This window comes from Bombus pyrosoma, linkage group LG15 (assembly GCF_014825855.1).
Source record: "Bombus pyrosoma isolate SC7728 linkage group LG15, ASM1482585v1, whole genome shotgun sequence".
NCBI lineage: Eukaryota > Metazoa > Arthropoda > Insecta > Hymenoptera > Apidae > Bombus > Bombus pyrosoma.
The window spans coordinates 4,145,519-4,161,466 of NC_057784.1; the positions used below are offsets into that span (position 1 = coordinate 4,145,519).

Consider the following 15,948-nt stretch of genomic DNA (forward strand, 5'->3'; position numbering starts at 1 on the left):
ATTCAAATATATTCATAATGTTATTGTTGTCTTGTGGTTGTAGTTCATTATAAAATTAACTAGAGATTTTATTTAAATGAATTATCTCTGTTCTCTATATAGTGTGACAAATTGGATATAAGATAAATATATGATAGTATATGAAACAGTTCTGACAAATTTGAAGTGCGTTTGTTCTATTACTACCTCGCGTGACAAAGTTTCTTGGGAGGTTATTTTTTTGTAGTGCTAAATAATTTTTAAAACATAAAGTAGAAAAAATATACTTACATAAACATTTTTCTCTCATCAGTTTTGTAAATGATTTGGGTATTAATTCCCAAAAAATATCAATGAGATATGCAGCATCAAATTAAACAGAGGCACCCACAATCCTTACTGCATAAGTGTTATAATTATAGTGGATTTAATAGCGTCATAAAATTACAAGATGTCTGCAGTAGAAACGCCACATTTCATACGTACCATCGAATGGGATATGATGGATAAGACCAAATTTTTTCCATTGAGCATGCTCTCATCATTTTCTGTCCGCTGCTGTCTATATCCCTTAACAGTAATTAAAACCCGCTTACAAGTTCAGAAACATAACGACATGTACAATGGTAAATTTTTAAATACAATTTAATTAAAATGGCAAAGTATTAAATATCGACATCTTCCAGGAATGCTAGATGCTTGCAGAAAGATTTACAAGGTAGAAGGTATAGGTGGTCTGTATAGAGGATTTTGGATAAGTTCTATACAAACTGTGTCTGGTGTATTTTATGTATCTACTTACGAAGGAATGCGTCATATACTTGGACAGAGTGATGTTATAGGTAATATAGACTCACGAGTAAAAGCATTAATTGCTGGTGGAGCTGCTAGTTTGGTAGGACAGACAATAGTAGTTCCCTTTGATGTTCTAAGTCAGCACTTAATGGTACTGGGGATCAATTACAATAAACGTGGAAGATATATAGATCAGGTAAATGTGAAGATAAAAATATTAATATTCATTTATTTTATTTTTTATCTTTTATATGTCATTTACAGATGGGTATAAATCCATTGGGTTTAATTCTTGAGCCAGGAAAATCCCGGACTCAAATTTCGGCAGATATTATCAGGTTAATTTATCGGAGAGATGGCTATAGAGGTTTTTATAGAGGATATGTTGCATCATTGTGCGCTTATGTTCCCAATAGTGCTCTTTGGTGGGGATTATATACATCATACCAGGGTAATTGCTTTAAAATGATAGCATGAAAAGTAAATTGAATTTAGATAATAACTTTTTTCATTTTTGTCAATAGATGAACTTCTAAGATTGTTCCCAGAGTGGGTCTCTCACTTGTTTATTCAAGCTATTGCTGGTACATTAGGAGGATTTACCACAACAATTATTACAAATCCTTTAGATATTGTACGGGCAAGGTTACAAGTACAAAGATTAGATAGTATGTTTAATACATTCAAAGTTTTATGGGTGGAAGAAAGATTGCAAATGTTCACAAAGGGACTTTCCGCGCGCCTTGTGCAGTCTGCTTGTTTTAGTTTTTCAATAATTCTAGGATATGAAACTATTAAAAGATTCAGTATAATTGAAGAGTACAAAGGTTACATTAGATGGTGAATTTATTCTCTAAAACTTGTAATAGTTGTTTTCTTGTCATGCATTTTTTGACAAATTCTGTTGTATTTTAAGCAAAAGCAACTGAGATACGCACCAAAGAGAAAAGAATAAGATCATTAATGATCTTAGTGATTTATAAATTATATTCATAATAGTACATTTTAATGCAATGTAATTGCAATCATGGTTAATAGGTATGATGAAAACATGACGAAATGTTTATTTTCAATAATAAAAGTAATTATAAATTTTAACAAGAATATAATTACGTGTTAATCGTATTTGCAATATCTTTCCTAGTGTTTATATATCATCCAGAGCTTCCCAATATCTTTAAAAGAATAGGAATGTATTTTATATTATTCTTTTTTCATGCATCATACAACGTATGAATTTTGTAGTTTAGTAAGTGTCAGACATATTGTTGTGATAAAATATAAGGAGAGTATGTTTCTATAATATAAAATTAAATATATGAAATAAATAAATTTGTTAGCTACGTTGAATTGTACATGTATCCTGTTTTTTATCATTTATTTTATTAATTCATGATAAAGGATAGGTAAAAAGAGAATAATATCTTTCTCATTTCCATTTTATTATAAAGGACAGCATATTGATAGACACATTTTTTTCGAAGGTACTTAAGTGGTCTTGATAATGTGACTCGTGTATATGAACTGATACTTTTCGAGTATGCACGTTATCTATCTCTTAAAAATTAAATATGACGACGATTCATCACATTCTCTATATTATGTGTACAGGCCAGGGAATTCTTAGTCTATACAATATAACGCGTAATGCATACGCATTCACATTCGTTCAATCTCTTCGTTCATGCGTATATGTATGATGATTTGGTAACAGTTTGTGAAATGCAAGTTCTTTTAGTGTACTATTAAACGTAGCATCCAGTTTTTGAATAACAAAAGTTGCGTATACATATAGAAATACTTTGTGAAAACAGTGTTTTCCAATGAAAGTATTACGGATTAATTAAGAATTTGCTATTATTTCATGCACTTTTAACACGGCAAAGAATATGTATATGCTTGAATCAATGACGTGAGTTTTACAAGTAGAAAGTTACGAATAGCGTTTGAATTTGACGCTCAAATTTCTAATATGTACAAAGCGCCCTCTATTCAAGGCTGTGAAAAACACTTTTAGAGCGGGATTTACGATTTTCTTTTCTGATTATTTGTTTCATCTTTTTTTTTTTTATTAAATTTTCGAGCTTCAACGAACTTACAGTACAGTATGTACAATGACTAGACTTGTTAAGACGCCAACCAATTACGCGCTATTTTCTTCGTGCGAACGAATCTTCGAAAATGAAAAAGGGATTATGTTAGCAGATGTTCTTATACCGTGATTTTGAAAGTTTATAAATGAAAATAAGTATAATATAAAATGTCGCTTCGAAAACGGAACTTAATGGATTTACAAGAAAACAGCATAATCACTATTGGATGGTACAAGACTAGACTAGTTTTCGTTGGTTTGAAATCCGAGGTAAAACATTTGTTTATTTTAACATTAACACTTTTTTAATCTTTTCTTTTTTCTATTGTATCGTACAATATTCAGATTTTTAGTTTTACATGCAAAGAGTTAATATGTCACAGCTGAAACAAGCAGATGACATAACTTTTCATGAATAGCGAATGTTCGATCTGATTTTCTTCGTAGTTAATTTTTTTTTTCTTCAGTGAGATAGGATTATTGAATTAATATTGAATATATTTTTTACCCGAGAAAACGTTTGTATATATTCCTACCGATACACGCATTGTTACAGTTTCTCATACATTATATACGTTCCACATAAGTTGATTTCACAGTGTTCTAATATTTACAATTGCACGATAATCGTTTTATGTACAACAACGGATGCCTATGTTAAGATAATCTTTGTAAAATAAATAATCGCTCTGCAAAAATATCCGCCAGTGAAAGTAGAGGTATCTGTCTATCGAATAAAGATTGTCCGATACGATGTATTACGTTGAATAGGTTTTATGAATGGAGGAAACGACTTCGGAGTATTTAAATTAACAATATGTATACAGAGCTTAATTCGGCCGATTAATCTCCAACTGAATCAAACTATTTAACAGATTTGTCTTTACTTTTTGAAATTGGCGATCAACGTTTGTGAATTTAAAATCGTGCTTTTTTAAAACATTAACCAGACTATAACTTTGTTATTTTATTCATCGATTAAGTTACATTGGCCTTGGTATCAGTTTAGTTTCGCAGAATCTTGTTCGTCAATTCGAGGAAAATACTTTTCGATTTTGCCAGTCTTGTGTCGGTCGAGGAAACTTTAAATTAACTTTCGTTCAATCTAGACAGTGGTTACCACACCGAATCTATTCGGGTGTGTGTATTTAGCGATCAACGTGACTGGAAGAGCGGTACAGTAGGTACGCGCATATTGAATTTTCGCAGGAAAATACAATTTTTTTCCGAGGGAACGCTGTTAATTTTTCGCAAGTATTCTGTTTTTTTTTTCACGTGTTCCCTTTGTTTTCTCTTTGTTGATCGACAGGCAGCTTCGAGCGGTAATATTCGTTCCTCGTTATTTTACTTTGTGCATACTTTTCGTTCATACAGTCGCCTGTCAATGCATCGACACGAGAGATCGCCGGTCCCTGGAAATTCAAAGTATATCAATCCCATATTACGTTAAACGTTTCCAAACGTTCAATCGTCAGTCTTCTAAACGCGCAACGCACACAGGAACAAAGTGTATTATCGTGTATTTTCTTTCTCGAAATTCGGCTCACGGTCTCCAGGGAACGGTAACGGATTTAATTGTATCGAAAGGGAACGGTATACGATTTGCTTGGTGCATTAAGATGGAGGAATCGAGGAATCGAGGGGAGATACGCTAAACTCGCCGTGTAACCAATAGCGCATCGCCGCTGCTCGATTTACGATTCCGCGTACGGAGGTTCGTTAAAAGGCTACAAAGTATCGAAGGTATCCGAACGTAAAAACGGTAACGAGCCATCTGACTCGATATACGGTACTGTCCTTCCCCGCAATTCAATTTTCACCAGATGTTTCGCCGGAGGTACAAAACGCGAGATTACCGTTGCTTTTTCTATACAGGAAATTGTTGCGGGTCGCGCGGCACGCTTCTTCGTGGTCCACATTTCGTCACCGATGAAGCTCGACGATAAGGAGGAACGGAAACACGTCGCTTATCCTTATCCACGACGAGATCCACGGTTTGTCCTATCGGAAGCACACACGGGGGCCGGTGAACGGTCGTCTTGGCTATCCTCGTCTCTTGGCTCGATTCTACTTTTGAAACGAGTACTTCCGAGACAAAATGATGAAAAAATCTATCCATAAGCGAACCTACAATCACGTGTCTCGGAAACGGATGGCGCGTTCTCGTCGAGGCCCAGACCGGGCCCCCGTGTGTCGTCACATCCCGCCGCTGGGTAGTATAGTTCCAGCACCACCGTCGCTGCTTTGACTAACGCTACTGTAGCTGACGCGGCTCGCCTCGCCGCTGGTATTCGCTCCGGAAACGTACTGTAATCAGAACAATTATATTCTCAAAAAATATATGTCGTTGCTGAGAGATACGTTCACCGTGTGCTCGGTGCGCGTATGTACAATTGAGAGGTAGAATTGGATCGTGATCGAGTTAGCCTTAATCCGGTGTTAAATTAGAAAAGGTGCCGTATTTTCTCTGCCCTCTAAAGCCTGGGAAATATCCACTTCCTCTCCCTTTAAATCCGATCTTTACAATACGCTAGCCCGTAAAGTATGTTTGTAGTGGTTGAGAGTACCTAGGTTGAGAGACTCGGATAGAAATCACGGAGAATATTGTTTATACCACACAGAGCTTGTAAATTAGCTGGTTTAGGAAAGGAGGATGTAGGTCAATCGGTTTCGGATGCGCGTTTCCGTCGCTCGGATGTTTCAGTTGGAGGAAACAGGGTAAAATGGACTCTAGAAGAGGGTAAAAAATGAAATCGAACAATGGCGCAACGAATGTGCCGGTTAATGCTTCTCGTGCATTAGGACGAATTATCTTGCATCGTTCGTGTAACTCGCGAACGCTATTGATGCATACAAGCCCGCATTGCCTGCTTTCCGTAATCCGTTGTGTTTGTTTTATCGGCGAGTTATACGCTCTATCTCTTCATCGGTTTTTATATATGCTCCGTATCATAGATGGCCTTTCCTTTACGTTGGAATTAGAAAAGTGTTCGTTTCCTATGCTAGAGAAAGGGCAGATTGAATTTTCTTCCCGTTGTTTGCTCAAAAGAGCGTTGAGAACAACTTTATCCGGTATTTTTATGAAACTCGAACTTCCACCTTTCTCAGCGTTTACGCATCGATCGTTTTCCTCTTCACTTTTCCTCTTGGAATGCATCCAATTCTCGTAAGAACGAAACCTTATCTACAGAACGTATTTATCACTGCCAAGTTTCTCTTTGATATTCGAAAAGAATGGTTCTTCTTAAAACAGATTATTCTTTTGTCGCTCGACGCTTCAGGACAGAGTTCTGTTTTAATCTCGAAGAGAAACTCGCGATCGTCGTCGAATCGATAGATTTCCATGGAGGATGTAGCAGCCGTCGTTTCTTTTTTAAAGGTCACAACGGATCAACGGAGAAAGGTTTCCGGTTCACGCTCACGCTCAATGTAGTCGCGCCTTTGCGTCGAATCCGGAGAGGAGAGAGTCCGGATGAATCGCGAATAGGCGGTTCGATAGAGCAGCACATGACAATGAAACGATTTTCGATGGCTCTGGTGCCCATAAACCAAATAACTCAATACCCGAGCCGAAGCGGTGGGCCGTGGAAAAATTGTCACCGCAAATACCGTATCGACTAGCAGGCAGATTTCGCGGATGAAACATTGCGCTGAATTTACCGCTGGTTTTGTCCCAATAGGGCTGTCTTTAAGTGAATTAATCGCTCAATTTTCCACAAATTCAGTTAGCTTTTACGCCTCGCTTATATACACTATTGCCCATGGGTATTAAATTCTTGGCTAAATTCATGGCTGTGTAATAAATTCCTTCGCTTCTCGATATTTCCTTCTGACGAATATTATAAAAATGTTGCATGCGCTAGTTGCAATCAACAACGTAGGACAAATATAATGAATTGTTTGTAATTGCGTCATTCGATAAGAACAACGAAAAACGAACGTTATGAGTGTTTGCTGCTATAAAACAGATTTTATTTATGACGCGGCAGACATATCGGATTTACGAAATGTATTTCAGATTATTGGAACATTTGTTGTATTAATAATATCGGAATATATTCATTATTCCAATATTTGTAGGACGTTTTTACGACTAGTCATTGCGTAATGTAAAAAATATAAAAATACACATATTGGATAAAAGAACAAAAGTTTTGGAGTAATTCAACAAGTGAGTTATTTAATCTGCTTGTAAATAAAAAAAAAACATTCCTTGTTTCAGGCTAAATTTAACACATTTGATCATCCCAGTTATAGCAAGGACTAAGAATTTGACAGCGAAAAGAGAAACGTTCTTCTCTCGTAGAATTGAAAATATAATAAAAATATCAACTTTTTGATTGAATCGTACCTGATGTACAAATACTCATAACGTTCGTACTTGTCTTTAATTCCAATTTGTTATTCGCTTGAGTTTATCGTGTGAAAAACACGATAAGTCACGTTCTCTGTTGTCTTTTCTTTCTCTACTATTTATAAAGCGAGTTTTAAAATCCATTATTGTCTTTCCTGGGTTTAGAGGTAACCATATATTTTTCCATCCTCTTTAAAAATATCAACCATCAAAATCTCAATCAAAATCAACAAAGATGTACATATTATGTTCTCATCCTGTTATCTTCACGTATGTTCTCTAGTTATAGCATCTTGAGCTTGAAATTTGCGTGAATTTATAAATGTTGAGAAAAATTTCTGTGAATTTGAAGATCTTGAGCAAGATTTATAAGAATTCGAAGATCTCCATGACTTGTTAATAGTTTCTTTCATACTCATTTCATACGAGGTGCACTGTTGCTTTCAGATTCTGCTTCTTGAGAACAGTCGAGCTGGCAGTTGTCTACCGAGGAGAGGATATTTGGAATCTCAGCGCGACACAAGAAATTCATCTTCGCAATGATGTTTCATTCGTTTGATCTCGAGGGGTGACTAGTGTGTCAACGCAAAAGTTTCCTCGTTTATCTTATCAAACCTTGAAATCTCCGGAGGACTGACCGGATCGGTTTCCTGTTTCTTCTCAGCTTTTTCTCTGGGTTTTATAGTTCCGTCTTTCATCCCCTGGCGGTTTAACGAAACTAAAAGTATCTAGGTCAACCTCCACCCAGATCTGGTTACAATCGGTCGCGGGATCGTTTCTGTGTTTTTTCACGATACTTTCCTCCGCTAAGGTACTTTATCGGTATAACTAGCAGTAAAGCTCGACGTTTTTGTGCTTCCTTTTACGTTGGTCACGATGGATCGCGTTACTGAACTTGAGGAAGACGTATGGATGGCAATTGGTTTATTAAATCGTTTAGTTAACGAATATCGAATCTCAGGGTTTGTTGTGATTGTTCTTTCATTTTGAAGGGATAGTAACACGGTAAAAAAGGAGAAACATTTACAAATATGAACACGAGCTGGGAATGTATAAAAAAAAGCTATTTCAAATGGAGTGCTAACGGTGTTACATGTTCCTGTCCATTTCCCTTTCGCGCAGCCGAATAGAAATCGAGATTTCGCGTGATTGAATTTATAGCCGAAAGCGAGAGGGAGACAGTCAAAAACCTGGCCTGTAGGTGTTAAATCGTACAAAATGCAACGTCACGAATTTTCGCCGCCTCTCGACGGTTCATTTTCGTGATTACAATGCCGCGTCGAATCTCGACCGAGCCAAGTTGTCGTCGTTGTCTTCGTGCTTATTTCCGGACAATGCAATTCGATTAAAAGCGCGTTTCGTGCCTACATCAGCTCGCGAGGAGCTCTCCGAGTTCTGTCTCGTCAATGTACATATCTTGTCTTTATTTCTCTATCGCGTCGGTCTCAGGGAAATTAGTTAATTAACGGCAGACGGATCGATGATTCGAGCACAAGACCGTCGAAGCACGAAACGTTTGACCAAGAGTTTTCGAAAAAGTATGCAAGTCGATATTTAAACCGGTACAATAAAGGAATTTAATTAAAATCAAACGTCCTGGCCTCGGTAATTCTACTCGTATTCCGACTCCCGTTACGACACGCGTTACGGGAAAAATTCATCGTGAATAATGGGGAAACGTAATTAAAATGCGGGAAAGATGTGTTTTAATTAGCCAATCGAAGCAACATGACCGAAATATGATCGTTGTGCGAAATGTTCCTATCTAGACCGTGACTTTTGCGCGAAACTTCCATTCGTCGAGGTTCAATCGATGGGAAAATGGAGGGGGACAAATACATCGATGTCGAAGAATTTCGTGACACGTTAATTAGAGTAGCAGTACTAGTTGGAGTAGTTACGAGTAGTCAGGCTGGGATCGTCTAATTCCGAATGAGAGAACCTCGAGATTTAAACTTTTCTCGATTTTCTATTTCTATGGAGTTTACGTGAAATAATTTCAAGTTGTGGTTTCCTAGCCATCGTTGAATTTGTATTATGATATATATACATACTTTGACTAATTTTCAAATTAATTTCAAAGACCAATATAATCGTGACACTCATGCCACATCACAGTGATAATGTAATTTTACATTTCCTATAACACAATATGGACATAAGAGTTTCCTAGGGCAAAGTGTTCAAATACTAATGTTACTATACACAATATACATATGTATATGTATAACCGTAACCGAATATATACGCGCGAGCGATTTACAATCGTGAATTCCGCTAGAAATACGTATATATATATCTATATTGTATCACAGCGTAGACACCGTGACTGACCAACGTTCAACACGATAAACCTCCTTTTGGCTATTGGAATAAATCATCCCTTTTCTATCTGAAAATCGAGCAAAGCGTTATTCTATTTTTCGTTTCCGTTAAATTGCCACGTTCCGTGTCGCAAGTTCCTTCGAGCGAACTTTGCTGGCCGACAGCGATAATCCCAGTAGCGACGCCTCGTTTCCTTTTTTTCTCTCCGGGATGGCAATAAAAATCGCGAAAGGAAAGATATCGACGCGAAAATACGGCAGGCCGTAAAGTCGACGTTGAACAAGATGTCCAGGGCAATCGGGCGTCGAGCGATTGATGAGGATCCGTAGATCGCCTCGGTGATTTATTATTCTTTTTCTAAATTGTTATTTGGAAAATGGCGATCTCGAGGGTTATGGAGTGGGCCGGCAAGGGATGGACAGCTCCGCCCGTTTCCGACATTTATATCTCTTCCGGCGACAGACACTGCTCGTAATTCACGTCCCCTTGCTTTTCGGGACTTTCATGCCGACATTTGCAGTTCGTACCCGTTATACATTCCTTGAACCCTCGTTCATGAGAAACGACACAGCCGTGTCACGTTTGCGTGACATATTGTAAAGTTTTCCAGGGAATTGGGCTAATTCACTGACCCGAGATGCGCCAATCTCGCGGTTAAACCGAACTAGATGGCTATCGGTTTCGATGTTTTCGGAAACTAGTCAGCAGGATTAACTCGTTCGTTTAGATCGTGTTCCTCTCTGAAAGTAGTTTAACCTCTTCAGCACGTCGCTTGTCCGTCACGTACCATCACTTACTATCGACGGTAATCGTAATACGTATTTAAAGCGATTGGAGTAATAATAATTATTTAAATTGAGATATTGCGCAAGAAGTGATAAACTGACGGAGACAAAGCTGGAAAGACGACTAGGATACTCACTGGTCTCTGTTGCTTATCGTCACGCGTTGCTGTACATATTGCTTTACTCGTACACGTGATATTTTCGGCCAATAATCATAATTATCTTTGCTGTTGTGTCGAATCTACCAGAAATAACCAATCAGATCCACATTTCTTTGGCTAGTCATCTTTTTAGCTAGCTCTCTCTCTATTATGTTTATAACGATTAAAGAGGACTTTCGACTTTTGTTCTCAGCAGCTAGTACAGAGTCAACCTGCAGCTGTAAGTTTCCCAACTGGAAAGTTCGACGAGTCGCAGGAACACGCGGTGCCGCGTTTCGTCGACGTTTTATGGAGGTATGTAAAATCTCGAGAGAGAATGGATGTATGCAAGCTGGTGCTCCGCGTCTAACGAAATAAGATAAGGGCGAATTTCACAAGGGTGGCTTGAAGCTCTGGGAACGTTCGCTCGCAAAATGAAGTAGCGGAGATGAATCGTAAACGCGATCGTGATTGCACCCAGAAAACAGGATTAATGCGGCGAATAGATGCGTTCGAGTTTCAAAGTGGTTTGCAAGTGTAATGTATTGGCTCAGCTTGAAGGAACTGATCGTTTTCATTACAGTAGCTGGCGCGAGGTAAAATTCATTAAAAAATATAAAAACGATTTTTTAAAATATTCCGTACGCTTCTTATTCAAATCGAGGATACCATCGATCGTGCAGGCTGCTGCAGTTTTATCGTTTATTTATACATATTTTCGTTTGTTTGCTTTCTTGGCTTATTTTGTTTATATTCTATTACGTTTATTTATTTATTTTCGTTGAATGGAGGTTCCAGCATATATCCGTTGAGTTTTCGTCGGTGAATTACTAAAATCACTGGATTTATTCGAAAATGACAATTCTAATTCTTGTTAATGCTATTTATTTCTCGGTGTAGTATGATACGAGCGTTTCATTTGATCCGATTACACGCTGTAACGCAATTGCACGTTAATCGAACATGTGCGCCGCATCGAGCTCGGAATTTTCTTTTCGATCCATCATGGAAAAAACGTTCGATCCTACGGCAAATTCCAAGCCAGGAGGAGACGGTCCTTACTCTATTACTTCGGGCAGATAGATTACATTACATCGTGCGGGTAATTTAATTTAGCTGCATTGATAAATGAACGGCTGCGATCGCGAGACTTGAAGCGAATTAGGTGATTGATTTCGAATTGTTACGCGTTGTCTGCCAGCGGACGGTAATACGCTTGCTGCAAATTGAATGATAAATTAAATGAATCGCGTCATGCGCGAAGGGTACGCTAGTCCTTTCAGAGGGTCGCATTAATTATCGGCCATTTGGACTTTCTTTCGTCCGCGGCCAAGCACGTTCGGCGCATAGAAAATTTATGAACGCGTATTTTTGTGGCAGAGAAGTTGCGCAACATTCATTGCATCGATTGGAGGAACGCCGCTCCATCATTGTTCACTAGCCAGATGTTATTCCCTTGCGAGCAATGTGATATTTCTTCTATTTTCTCTCCGCATCTTTTTTTTCTGCATTTTTATTTTTTCATCATATCGCAATTTCCGTTCGAAGCACAAAAATTCCAAATGATATCCCTGTATTTTTTTAATCAATGTCCTCGTGCCAGTTGAGCTTGTCGACTCTCTTGCCAAAATTTGTTCAAATGTGTGGCATGAATCTTCCGAGGGAAAGGGTTAAAACTTTGTGATGTCTTTCTACTCGGGATAATCGTAATCGGGGGTGCACAGATGTCTCGAAACGTACATAGATTGGAGGTGCTACGTGTACCTAAGCATACCAAACACGTGCACTGTCGTCGCATACGGTGCTACTGGTGCAAGTGCTCGTATACGTGTAGCAGTTGTGACGTATGTGTGTGTGTGTGTGTGTGTCAGTGATCGATAAATCCATTCACTAATCAACATACCGAGACTATGTTATATGGGATGGTGACAGAGTCCTTCGTCGATAATCTCTGTACCAAGTGTCTCCGGGCGATTACTGGGTTAGGATTTGTCTCAGGGAGGACGATGCTTCGATGGTAACGAATGGAAGGACAAGGAGGAAGCTAGAAAGGTTTCGAGGAGGTGTCCAACAATTGACGACAATCCACACCGCGGCGATATCCCATCGTTAAATGTAGGTTTGCTCGCACGAACTCTCTCGGCTGCTTCGCACGTGGTGGAGCGAATAAGCGGAGTAGTACCTTCCCGATGCGAATCTCTGAAAAAACATTAATACACTCGACTCCATGTCCATCCGTACCGTTTCATCTTGCAGCCTTCTCCTTGCCTCAGTAGCATACTCGTTCTGCGCTATACATTGAACAGGGTTAATTGATCGAATACCAGAGTCGACGAAGTTATATTCGATCTAAAATCCTAGGCTGTTGTAGTTCAATATGCGCAGACCCTTTGTTTCGAATAAACGATGCATATTTACGTAACAGAAAGGCACGATTGATAGGTTCTCTGTGAATTCGAGATTCATCTAACGCGATATAAAGGTAAACGACGTAGATAAAGTTTTCACGAACGCCTTTCGAGGAAATCACTATGCAGGAAACGGGTGTACACGAAGTAACTAGTAAAGGAATTATATCAGGAATAGAACATTGTTGCGTATACCTAATCGAAGTGGCTTCGAAGCTTGGAAGTTTTCGACCTGATATCACGACCTGAACTCGCGCAAACTACATATTTGTTCAACCGTACCAGCGGAAGCCACACACGAAATGCGGCATGATATTATATGGAAATCGAACGTAAACAGTAAATTTAACTGGTGAAAATTACGTTCACGTGTTACGTGAACGAGCATCGGCATTTTTCCTTTCCTTTCTGCGCCGTCTGACTACTTGCAACTTTTTCCACTTAATAAACAAGGAAAGTTTCGCCCGCAGACTGTGAACACGATGCGTCGTGGGAATGGATGAAGTTTCGTGAAGTAGAGAGAACCAATATGTTTCGACGATAGTATCGAATAACTTCATCTTTTTCATCTTGTATTCGCATTTTTTCCTACGCATCGGACTCGGCCAGCGAACCTTCGATATTTCCCTTGACAGTTCGAAACGCATTTATATTCGGTGTTGATAGATACGTTTACAGAGATATTCACTTGAATTCCGTTTCAAAAGCGAGGCCTGTCGTTCATATGGAAAATCCACGAAATAGCTCGCATGATTTTCGCTTGATATAATAATTCTTACGAATACAGAACGATGAACGATCAAGATGACCAATCTAAACACTAGTGAATAAGCATTTCAAAGATTTAGTGAGCTGTATGATGATTGCGAGTTAGAAACGTGATGAGTCTCATTTTCCGTTTTTTTATAGAAAACCGAATGTTGAAATTCGATAACGTTGCCAATCAATTCCACGTCAAAATTATCTTCACATTTGATTTCGGAATTAAATACGTGTTACGTCACCTTAATATATTTGGAGTATACTGCTAACGTATTATTATGTACGTAGATTTAATATTAATTAAGTGGAATTAACAACAGTTGAACGTAATATTGTTTTTCTCCTTACAAAACATTGTGAATTTGTTATCAATTTCCAAAGGATTTATAACCGTTAATGAACAAATAAATAAATAATATTAAAATGAGAATGGTATCGAATTTAGAAGGAATTTTTAGGTAATGAAGAAATAAAAAGCACGCACTTACTGGACGATCTAATAGAAAAAGAACCGTTTATTCAAAGTAGAAGAACGTAAACGTTCTTAAAATTGTTCGTAGGTTAAGCCGACGGCGTTATCAGAGAAGGCGAGGAATCTTCTCGAGATGAAAACTTTAGCAATCGAAATAATGAATTTCTTCCTCTTGGCGAGCTTTCAAAACCGCGTTATGCGATTATATAACTCGATACAGCCCTTTACCGCATTCCCTTGACCGCTTTATACTTGGCTTGAGACCATTCTCTCGCCTTGGCGTTGCTTATTGTCCTAATAAATCCTGCGAATTGGTTTGCAACACAGTCTCGAAGGGTTCGACATTTGTCTTCGCCTGTTGCTCCCTCGAGCCTGAACGTGCTGAGAAAATGGCACGAAAACAAGCCTAATTTCTTCTGGAACTCGAAGCAAACTTATAGAGGTTGTTTCCATCTTTGGAAAAATCACGGTCTCCGTGTCTTTACAGAGATGAATCATTCATCACGATATGCTGTGATATCGTGACATAGTTTAGAAGGTCTGAAATTAAGCATTCATAGAAAATTCATTGATATCGATCAGCGAGAAGGAAGCTCGTATTACTCGACGATCTCTATCTTCGAAGTCACTCCACCTAGCTTAATGGATCGTGCAGATGAGAGAGCTGGATGTTTTTGTCATGGTCCCGGAATAGCAGATGGAATGATAACGAGATTTTGTTCGTGGAAAGGACAGACTATCTTAGTCGAGCGTTATGTATCGACTTTGAGAAGAAATCTAATCGTTTCGACATTCTGTAGCTTCGTACAAATTACAGGTGAAAAGAACAGAGCGAATGGCTATCTAGATTATACGTACAAAATGTTTGCAGGCCCGGTGGAACTTTGAACAATGTTCTTCTTAATAAGTGAGAGAGTAATCGTGGCCATGTAATAGCTGGCTTTGAAATAACTTTTTTTTTTTTTTATTAACGTGGAGGAAATCCGCACGGATACCAGGAAAGCGGCGTGGTAGTGCCGGACTCCGACCGACTAAAACCTCCACGATGATCGTCCCGGCTGCGATCGAGAGAGGCCCGGGAAACGGTGCGAGCGACACACCGGGCCAGCTTTGAAATAACTGACTTCCTCTTTTTCTGCTCGTGTCAAGGGGGAGGGCGCTTTCGTCGAGTCGAATACGAATACAACTGACCGGTCATTGCATTTTCCGAGATAAAACCGAGGAACGTGACTCGGTCGCAATTTATGGTATCCTCCAACAGGGTTGTTTCCCGTAGATGGGTTTTTCGGGCCGGTAGAAAACGGGAACAACGAACTGGCCGAACGGGCACATATTTTGTACGCGCAAATCGTACACGTGGCGCAATTTGTACGAGAGGTATGAATATTTCATACTCACTTGACTTGGTTTACATCTGAATGCCGGCTGATATCGCCGCCTTACTCGCCCCGGGCAGCAGACACACAGGATCCTCACGAATGCTCTGCAAAAGAAAACAAGTATGTGGCTGAGTCAGATAGTCATTATTTTAAACGTTACAGTTTTGTCTTCCTCATTTTTAATCCACCATGATATCCTTTACAAGTATTTAAATACTTAAATTACTGGAAATTACTGGAAAGGAGGACAGTGTACAAGATGTTTTCTTTATCTCGCTATGCTGGATTGCGTTTATGTCGTGCGGCATTGAATTTATCAAAAAGCTGTTTTCTTGAAAAGTTGTTTGGTATAAAGAGGGGCATCATATGGTGCAAATCATTTTTTTACAAGTCGAGTGATAGCGTGGAAATTTCAAAGTCTAATCATTTTTCAAATAGAAGCATATGTGTTTGATTT

General features: G+C 38.7%; 2 protein-coding genes across 8 annotated transcripts in view; one reads left to right on the top strand and one right to left on the bottom strand.

Annotated features, from left to right (window-relative positions):
- LOC122575347 (solute carrier family 25 member 44) lies at nt 1–1,899 on the top strand. Its single transcript, XM_043744144.1, has 4 exons — nt 1–605; nt 666–970; nt 1,039–1,225; nt 1,299–1,899. Exons 1-4 carry the CDS (start codon nt 431–433, stop codon nt 1,616–1,618), a joined length of 987 nt encoding a protein of 328 aa, XP_043600079.1. The 5' UTR covers nt 1–430; the 3' UTR covers nt 1,619–1,899.
- Nucleotides 1,900–2,197: 298 nt separating this feature from the next.
- Nucleotides 2,198–15,948, bottom strand: part of LOC122575345 (dopamine receptor 2) — an 81,740-nt gene continuing 67,989 nt past the window's right edge. For 6 of the 7 annotated variants that reach the window (XM_043744137.1, XM_043744141.1, XM_043744139.1 and 3 more), the window contains 2 exons: nt 15,511–15,595; nt 2,198–5,173 (listed from right to left, as the gene is read on the bottom strand). In XM_043744137.1, coding sequence (XP_043600072.1) covers nt 5,063–5,173; nt 15,511–15,595 — 196 coding nt within the window. In that variant the 3' untranslated portion in view covers nt 2,198–5,062. Of the gene's footprint in view, nt 5,174–12,373; nt 12,670–15,510; nt 15,596–15,948 lie in introns of all 7 variants that reach the window. The other variant, XR_006319408.1, reaches the window with a different exon arrangement.